The sequence below is a fragment of the Eptesicus fuscus genome, chromosome 11 (genome assembly GCF_027574615.1).
Source record: "Eptesicus fuscus isolate TK198812 chromosome 11, DD_ASM_mEF_20220401, whole genome shotgun sequence".
Taxonomy (NCBI): domain Eukaryota; kingdom Metazoa; phylum Chordata; class Mammalia; order Chiroptera; family Vespertilionidae; genus Eptesicus; species Eptesicus fuscus.
This window is the reverse complement of record NC_072483.1, coordinates 74565371-74575266: the sequence shown is the minus strand read 5'-3', so window position 1 is coordinate 74575266 and position 9896 is coordinate 74565371. Positions and strand designations below refer to the sequence as shown.

Here is a 9896-nt window from a genome sequence, read left to right as displayed (position 1 = left end):
ATCAGAGTACTGTATTTTCCTCTGCTGGCCATTGACATCATGTAAAAGCAAACAAATACCATTACCCTTTGGTTGGCCCCAGCACCTAATCACAAAGCAAACTGGAAATGATGAGAGTGCACTCAGACATCTTCCTTCCTCTCCCTCCATCCCCGGCCCTTCTCAGACCTCCTTTAAGACACACTTGCCCCTCAATCTTTGTTGCTGACAGATTCCAATCTATGCTCAGTACCAAAGGGAAGAAAGCTCTTCCTCTTTCCATTTGCTAGATGGTTTACCTAGGAGTCACATCTACTATTAAGTCAGGTACGTGGTTATGACCACATTTTTAAGAATGACACTGTCACCTCCATAACAAAGAATTAAATTTATATAGTAAAATTCAAAGTTTTCTTGCAGATATATTAATTTCTGGTGCTTTAATCCCAACAACAAAATATTAATTTTAACAGGAAGAGAAATATTGACTTGGTTCTGAGGAATTTCTTTTATTCCAGAAAATTCCAGGCTTTTTTTCTTCACAAGGAACACTTGAAGTTTCTGTTAAGAATACTATTATGAAGACATAGTTTTGTGTGGTTTGTGACTGGGTTGCACCTGTGGCTTCATGGAGCTCTGCCTGGGCCGGTCCGTGTGTGCCTGGCTGCACCACAGCCCCTGTGTGGTGGCGGAGTGGACTGGGAGAGGGGCTCTCTGGTCCTCCAGTGAAAAGCTGGCTGCACTGGCTTCAAGCCTAGGATGACAGGGGCCAGTCCTCAGCAGCAAGGAAGTGGCAGCATGAGCCATCAGAAAGTTGTTTTCCACAGTCCAAGAGAGCCCATGAAGAAGACACATGAGATCTGTTTGAGAGGACTTTGGTTAAAAATAAAGAGGCATGTCTCCTCTGCCTCTGACCTCAGCCAGGGTTTGAGAGTCTAACCCCATAAGGCCTGAGGGCCCAGCGGTAGTTCTGCAGCTCAGAGGCTTTCTGTTTCCAGATTTCAACTCTGGCCCCTGATGGAGCCATCTCTCCTCAGGGCAGCCACGCCAAGCTGCACTGACTGCTCCCCTGGTGAATCAAGTGCCGCCCTTCCCTGCACTCTGCACCACTACCCGCTTTGTCCTGGGGAAAAAGGCATCCTCAAGGCCCTGATCCTTCCACACTCCCACCCTGTCATACCCCATTAGCACTGACTCCCTTCATCTTCTGAGATTCTTTCTCACCCATCTTCCCGCCCCTTCCCCTGCCCCATCTGCAAGGTAACTTCACTTTCTCCCTTCTGCAAAGCAGCTGCTGGCTCAGACTGACAGGGCCCTGTGGGATTCTCAACATTCAGACTCACAGGCTCTCCATGCAGAAGGAATGTCAATGAGGCCTCTGGCTCTATCCCACCTTGAAGTAAGAGCCTGGTTTACATAAATAAAACTATTAACCAATTCACAATATTCTGCCAATATTTATTGAGCACCTGCCATGTGCCAAGTACTATTCTCTACAGTACAGAGGACAAGACATTTAGGTGTCCCTGCCTTGGTAGAGTTTATAAGCATGTTCGGAGCAGGAATGGGAGGTGGAAAGGCTATGTGTGCCATGAGCAAACAAAAGGTCAGATAGTGAAGATCAGATCTTACAATAAGAACTTGCTCCAGCTCCTTATAACCAACTACCTTGGCTGCCAAGAACGGTTTCCTCTGTAGATAGTCAGATCCTCCCTCAGTAAAGAACCTGTCTCAGTGTGAGAACCTTTCAGAACCAGGTAGGTTGGCAATGACAAGAGCAATACTATCACGGCACCACAAAGGAACAGGCTACCCTGTGCTCATGGCCAATTCACAGCATAGTTGGCCTAGTACATCTAAAGGTGGTGAATCAAGATGCTATTGGGAGAGTCTGGCCACCCTAGACAGGTAATATGTGGCCCTTTGGGTGACACATACACAAATCAGAAGAATTGAAAGCATGGCAGGCTGGAGCAAGACAGTTCACTGTAGTGGTAAATTAACTTGAAAATGATGATACCCCACCCACCCAGCCCCAGGTCAAGTTCTCTGAAAGAGGGAGATGTATCCATATGGGTCAAAGTGCAAAAAGTCAACTCCTAATTGTTCTTAAACCATTGGAGCAGGCCACCCTGATTTGGAAGTGTTATAAGCCAGAGGTGACAAAGTGACAGCCTATTTGTGTTTTGTTTTGGTTGGTTGTCCACTTGGCAATTTGTTTAAATTTAGACTAATTGCAACAAGTAAAGTCAGGATTTTTCAGATGCAATGTCAGGCAACCCATGCTAAATGCACCTGCATTTCTCCATGAAAGCACTGTTGGCCAGCTCTTTATAAGCAGAGAATAGTCTCTGTCTCAATCTGTTCGGGCTGCTATAATAAAAGTATGGGTAGCTGAAAGAAATTATTTTTTTATCATAATCTGAAGATTGCAAAGTCCAAGATCAAGGTGCTGGTACATCCAGTGTCTGGTGAGAGCCTGGTTAATAGACATCTTCCTGGTTCATTGGTGTCCAGCTTCTTGCTCTGACCTCACATGACAGAAAGAGCAAGAAAACACTCCGGAGTTTCTTTCATAAGGGCACTAATCTCATTCATTAGTGGTGCATCCTCATAACCTAATCACCTCCCAATGACTCCACTTCCTAATACCATCACATTAGAGGTTAAAATTTCAACATATGAATTTTAGAGGGATTCAAATATTCAGTCCATAACAGTATCATACAGTGTATTGAGCTCTCCAGTGGGTTCCAGGTGGGGCTTGAGCCAGCATCAATGTAGTATCCTTTGTATTGGCCTGCTGGGTTTCAGGATTCCTGGCCCACTCAGATGAATCAAAACTGCTTGAACCATAAAATGGGTGATTCCATTTTATGATCTAACTCTGAGGTGCATATCAAAATCTGCTTATGCCCCAGGGCTGATAACTTGGAACATAGCAGAGGGGTTGGGACATACAATAACCGTGGGCAATCCCAGTGTATTGGTTAAGATTTCTGTGTGGCTGCCTCAAGAGGCCAAAATAACCATGGGTTAAAACAAAATAAATATTTTTTTTTCTCATATTACAGTCCAGAAGAAGAGGGTGGCTCTTAATCCTTCTTCCTCGTTCCTCTGCTGTCCCTACAGGCTTTCCCTTGTCTGTATGGTTGAAGATGACTCATCAAGTTCACACTCCAGCCCTCAAGAAAGTGAAAAGAGGAAAGAGGGGTACAGATGTGGAAGCTGCACATATCACATTTACTCGCATCCCATTGGCCAAAGACTAGTCATGATCACCCTTGTCTTTGAAGAATGCTGGGATATATTATCTTTACCTGGGAAGTCATGTGACCAGCTACAAACCTCCATTATTAAAGAAGAAAATATATATAGATGTAGCACTTAACAATTGTACCATAATTGAGCTTATTAAGCATAAAAGAGATTATTAATGTCTCTTTATTAAACTTTTCCTTAATCTTAGTCTTTGACAAAATCAGGCTAATCCTTAATTGCTACAGTGTCACCCCCTCAAAAAAATTATTAATACAGTCACTTAAAATATTTTGTTGAAAACCTACTTGTTGGCCTAATTGTATGAGCTTATAGTCTACTTTATAGAGCTTATAGTCTAGTAGAGTAGATAGACAATAAACAAGTAAAATAACAAATAAGACTTAATTACAAATGTTATGTCTTATACAAGAAAAAGGCTATAATGAAAAGGAATAATGAAAGGCAGAGCAGGGGGCCTATTTTAGGTTTGGTGTCAGGAAAGCCTTGGGGGATATAAAGGCTATGGCCATGTGAAGGGCCAGGGGTGGAGCAACATACCAGCCCTGTGGTATACAGCATTGAAGAAGACTTCAAGAGGGCCCGGCCAGTGTGGCTCAGTGGTTGAGCGTCGACCTATGAATCAGGAGGTCACAATTCAATTGCTGGTCAGGGCACATGCCCGGGTTGCAGGCTTGATCCCCAGTGTGGGGTATGCAGGAAGCAGCTGATCAATGATTCTCTCTCATCATTGATGTTTCTATCTCTCTCCCTCTCCCTTCCTCTCTGAAATCAATAAAAGTATATTTTTTTTTAAAAAAAAGTCTTCATGAGGGGAAAGCAGTTGCTGCTCTTGAAGAATAATAGGCAGCCAGTGTAACCAGCATTGGAGGTATAGATAAAAAAAAAAAGTGGTAGAGCATAGAGAAGCAGGCCAGGAAGAGGCTGGGTCATGCAGGACCTTTTATAACAGTGGAGAGTACCTGGAGGGTTTTAAGCTTTAAGCTTTATGTGAACTTGATGGTGACAGTATTAATGCTTTCTGCCACAACCTGCATGGCTAGGGTTCAGGATCTGAAGGAGGGGCCGACACACAAATGAAAATACTATATAAGACATATGCATTTAGAAGGCATGGCGGGCCAGGTGGAGACCTCTCTCTAGGAGAGGCACACTGAAACCTGGCCTTATCCGCTTTTTATTCAGTTTTAGATACACATCCTGCCCTCAGTAAAGCATGGCAAACAGGTAGCAGACAGACTGCCTCTAAGGTAAATAAAGATCAGTAAGATCAGTAAGGTTCAGTAAACATTTACTTTGAGGCTATTAGGTCAGGAAATTGCTTCCAGCCACCACTATCTCAACAGAACAATGGTGCTTGATGTTAGTTCTGCTAACGCCCAAGGTCCATCGACCTTCCTCATTCCTTAGTACACTCTTATGACAGTATAGGGAAAGCAGTGGCTTCCCGCACTTTCAAAAGATCTATCTAACTACTGAGTGAAGAATTGATTGGAAGACAGCAGGAGTAGAAGCCAGAAGATAAGGAACATTTTTTAAAACCATAGATAAGAGATGATGGCTAGTAGACCAAAAGTATTATAACAATGGGTATGGGTAAGTGGTAGATGAAGTTAAAAATTATGGAAAGTTGCCTTCAAGAATGCTTAAAACCAGTTATTTGAAGCATGAGTTTTAGAGTTGAGCATGTTCTTTAAAACCTATTTACCCCCAAGGATGACTGAGAATCTGGAGCTAATGATTTATTGAAGGTCAAACTGTGCAGCATCACATTAACTGACCATCTTCAGACCAGGAGTGGACATGGAGGATGGATAAAGCCAGACTTCGAAGGAAAAGAGCAGTCTTTTCTCTTCTCTTAATTCTACAGATGAAAGTCTTGGAAACTGAGAAAACTCTTTTCACCCTCCAGCTTATGGAGCCTAAAAGGAAGGAGAAGTGTTCAGAACCAAGTTCCCAGATAAAACACTAAGAGCACAATAAAGTATATAAAACTGGGGAGATAATTAAGCCTTTCTCTCTTAACAGTTGCTCTTATCTTATTTTTAAATAGGTGTTTTCCCTTCTCCTCTGTCCTATCAGGTCAACAAGTATACCCTAAGTAACCACTACATGAGTCCTGGTGTCTTTCCACTGGACATGAGGAAGTGTAAGACTGTTCATGATTTCTAAAATTTTACAATCCACCCACAACCTCTCTTTACCTTGTAAACAAACAAACAAAAGAGGAAGAAGAAAGACTGTTAAAGAGTGAAAAGTGTGCATCCTCTCCACTGGTTTCCCAGCATGTGGTAGGGCAGATCCCAGGAACTTTGTGGGATCTTGGGCCAACAAGAAGCCAGGAAAGAGGTGTGCTCTGTAGAACAGTAGGGTATATGTGGTTGGTGAAGTTGTGCCATCATCGGGTGCCTCACTGAAAGTTGCATTCATTCATCCATTTCAGTATGCTTGTAATGTCTGATTCGATAGCCAGAAGCCTAGAGTATTGGTTTCAGCCATCTGAATCTCCATCTATGGTGGGAGTAAGAATGGTTCTTAACTCCATTTGTCTGTAAGGTTTCCTCACCCAATTTCCTTATACTTGTCTAGATTAATGGGTTTGCTAGTACATAATATATGTTTTTGTAAATGACCAACATCATTGCAACACATAAAATTTTATTCACTACAATCCAGCCTTATAAAAGTATCTCTGCAGCACTCAAAAATGCAGAAATAGCCCAGCCAGTGACCTCAGTGATTGAGCATTGACCAATGAACCAGAAGGTCAGGGTTCAATTCCTGGTCAGGTCACATGCCTAGGTTGCAGGCTCAATTCCCTGTAGGGGGCATGCAGGAGGCAGGTGATGGATGATTCTCATCAATGATGTTTCTATCTTTCCCTCTCCCTTTCTCTCCGAAGTCAATAAAAATAGATTTAAAAAAGAATTTTAAATGCAGGAATAAAGTGTTATGAGAAGTAAAGTGAAATAAAGTGTTATGAGACGGAAAAGGAGGTGAAGACTTGCCAAGTTGAGGATCATTTCCCAAATTCCTTTTCAGCTCACCCCTGTTGATGGCTCTGCTTTCCTATCTTTCAAGTTGAACTCATCATTGGGTTATCTTTGCATAGCCCCATCCAGGAAGAAGCTCTGGGATGTGTGGATTTTAAATTGGCCCAAGCAAGTTGGACTCTTCACAAGGAATAACCAGACGTGAGGACTAGAATGGAAGAGTTGGCACCAGTAGAAAGTCAGGGCCAGCTCCCAAGCCCCCACCATGGCTCTCTGAGGAAGGCTGTGGCAGCTGCCCTGGCCCTGGATGGGGAATCCACAATAGGTCGCAGGAAAAAGAAGAGGAAGGAGTCCCGCCCAGAATCTATTATCATCTACAGGTCAGAGAGTGAGAAAGTGGATGAGGAGCCTGGGGAATCAGAAGGTGGAGACCAGCCTAAAGAGGAGGAAGGAGCCGACTTCCTAGACTATCCTGCCGATGATGGTAAGTCTCTTTGGGGCCACTAGCTTAAAGCCATGGGAAGGAAACCAAATGAGGATCCTCCAGAAGACAGACAGGCATTTGATCACTGACCTACTTCTTCTTGTTGATACATTTCTTTTCACAAAGTTGCAGTCTTCATTTAATGAATCAACAATACTTATTGAGCACTTACTATGTTCTCTTCTAGGTAATATGGAGGAGAACTCTGCCCTTTTGGAACTTCTAGTGTAATGAAAGAAACTGACTTATACACAAAATTTAGTAATACAAGCCATACTGTGCTAATCACTTAATACATGTAAGATAAAGAAATAATAATAGTTGGCTTTCATAATAATCAGGAAAATGCAAGTTATAACAACAATGAGTTATAGTATTCCCTCACATTTAGACTGGCAAAAAATTGGGTAAAATCTGATAACATCAATGTGAGGAAGTGTACATATGCTCATACACATCAAGTGGAAGTGGAATCTGCTTTAACCACTTTGTAGGAAAAATTGTCAATTTTTATTAAATTCAAAATATGCATTCCTATGCCCTGGAAATTCTCAGTATCTATCCCATGCAATTTATGCCCATGTGCATAAGGAGGCATGTGTAAGAATATTTGTTTGCTGCTAATGAAGTTGTGGAGTGTCTGTATTGAGCATCACTGTATAGCAACAAATGGATGAGGCAGATCTATTTATGTAGATGGATTCATCTCTAAACATATACCCACAGTGAACAAGCAACTGCTTTTGTGCAGTTGACCTTCTAATGGAAGGAAGACAGGCAGTGAGCAAGTCAGCAAATAAAAGATAATTCAGGTAGTGGTTCAAGTTTCCAAGACAAAAATCACGGTGATGGAAACATGAGTAACAGGGGAGAGATATTGCATGGATGTGCAAGGGCTCTCTGAGGATGTGATGTTTGAGCTGATCTGAATTACATGAAGGAACCAGCAATGAAAAGATCTTGGGCAGAGCTTTTAGAGGAGGGAGAATAGCAAGGGCAAAGACCCCAAGGTGGGAACACCATTGCTTGTTTCTGGAATAGAGTATTTTCTGTTAGTGAGTGTAGAGAATAAGGAATGGTGAGAGGTCAGAAAGGTTGACAGAGTCAGATTATATTGGGCTTCGCAGGTAATGACAAAGAGTTTAGGATTTATTGTAAGTGCAAGGGGAAGTCAATAAAGGATTTTTAAAAAATATTTTTGATTGATGTTTAGAGAGAGAGGAAGCGAGAGGGAGATAGAGAACATTGATGTGAGAGTGGAACATCGATTAGCTGCCTCCTGCATGCACACCCCCTACCAGAGATTGAGCTCACAACCTGGGCATGTGCCCTGGCCAGAAAGGAGTCAAACAGGATGTTGGGGACATGCCAACTTCAGCTTTACTGTGCCCACCTCCTTCATTTGTAGAATACACTTCACATACCGAGGACCACGGACTTCCCTATTTCAGTGTCTTCAACCTCACTTCCAGAGTGGCCAAAGGATGGCTGTTTGGCCGTTGTTGGGGGGGGTGGTAGTGGTGTTGTATGTATGTATGTGTGTGTGTGTGTGTGTGTGTGTGTGTGCTCGCGCGCGTGTGTGTATGTGAACAAAACTTATACACAAGGGCTGGGATGTCCACAGACTTGTGAGGAGGCCCTCTCTCAGAGAAGCATAGTAGTGGATACTAAAAAGCAATATTTTCACAGTGCTTGCAAGCTGGAAATAAGATCACTATAAAGTGGTGTCTGTAGTAACTTCCTCACACTCCTCCAATCACAGAGATTGTGTCAAGATTGAGGCCCAGAAAGCGGAGAAGGAACATGAAAAACAATTCAGTCCACCACTGAATCACTGTCTCCAGTGCCATGACAGATGCTATAAACCTGGACACTAGCCCTGGCCGGTATGGCTCAGTTGGTTGGAGCATTGTCCTGTGAACCGGGAGGTTGCTGGTTTGATTTCCCATTAGGGCCCATAACTAGGTTGTGGGATCCATCCCTGGCAACTGATTAATGTTTCTCTCCCACATCGATGTTTCTCTCTCTCTTCCTCTCCCACACCCTCTCTCCAAAATCAATAAAACTTTTTTTTAAAGTAGACACTGTGGTCATCAGCCACAGCCTCAGTGGACAACACTGTGATGAAATGTCCACTCTTCTGATGTTGACTTCACCTCTTTTATGCGTTGCAGGTATGTGGAACATGCCTTTGGACAGCCGTAATGTCACATTAATTGGGACCATCACACGAGGAAAGAAAAAGGGTCAGATGGTGGACATCCATGTCACTTTGACAGAAAAGGAGCTGCAGGAATTGACCAAGCCTAAAGAGTCATTGAAAGAAACAACACCAGAAGGCAGAAAGGTCTGCCAGATGTCAGCAGACCGTGGGCCCCACGTGGTCCTCTGGACGCTGGTCTGCCTGCCTGTGGTTTTTATCCTCTCCTTCGTTGTCTCTTTCTACTATGGCACTATCACTTGGTACAACATCTTCCTTGTGTACAATGAGGAGAGGACCTTCTGGCATAAGATCTCATGTTGCCCCTGCCTCATTCTCTTCTACCCAGTGCTCATCATGGCCATGGCCTCTTCCCTGGGCCTCTATGCTGCTGTGGTTCAGCTCTCGTGGTCCTGGGGAGCATGGTGGCAAGCTGCCCGGGACATGGAGAAAGGCTTCTGCGGCTGGCTCTGCAGCAAGCTGGGTCTGGAGGACTGTTCTCCCTACAGCATTGTGGAGTTGCTTGAATGTGATAATATTTCAGGCAATCTCTCTAACAAGGACTCTACCCAGAAAGTAGAAACTTCCACTGTCTAAACTTCTAACATCTTATTTCCTCTTCTGGTCCCTGTAGCCTGTATATCATCTTCCAATTCCCCTGCCCCTCACAGTGCTTCCAGAAAAGTCTAGCCCACACTGATCTGCCCAACTATTTTGATGGTTCTAGGAGGGCAGGGAACACAAAGGCAATTTATACAAAAGTTGGCCATACAATGGACAAACTCTTCTTCATCCCCTGTCCTAAAAGGCCATTCATCTGGGACAAGAAGTTCAGTTTTATGTCAGTTCTGGTGCTTGAAGGTGTTACTGGTGCTTGGAACTCAGGGGAGTATGTGAGTAAGTGTGACAGGGACAATAAGGAGGCTCTGGGGAACCAATAAAATAATAGACAGGGGTCGAG

At 43.5% G+C, this 9896-nt stretch overlaps 1 protein-coding gene across 1 annotated transcript; it reads left to right on the top strand.

Moving 5' to 3' along the window:
* The first annotated feature begins 6464 nt into the window (after positions 1-6464).
* Positions 6465-9532, top strand: LOC129150804 (transmembrane protein 169-like). Its single transcript, XM_054723512.1, has 2 exons — positions 6465-6735; positions 8910-9532. Exons 1-2 carry the CDS (start codon positions 6465-6467, stop codon positions 9530-9532), a joined length of 894 nt encoding a protein of 297 aa, XP_054579487.1.
* The last annotated feature ends 364 nt before the right edge of the window (positions 9533-9896 follow it).

Bases quoted from the DNA above. Each gene is read 5' to 3' on its own strand.
- LOC129150804 (XM_054723512.1), top strand. From the start codon at position 6,465: ATGGAAGAGTTGGCACCAGTAGAAAGTCAGGGCCAGCTCCCAAGCCCC. The intron at 6,736-8,909 runs GTAAGTCTCTTT...TATGCGTTGCAG, and splicing joins AGACTATCCTGCCGATGATG to GTATGTGGAACATGCCTTTG.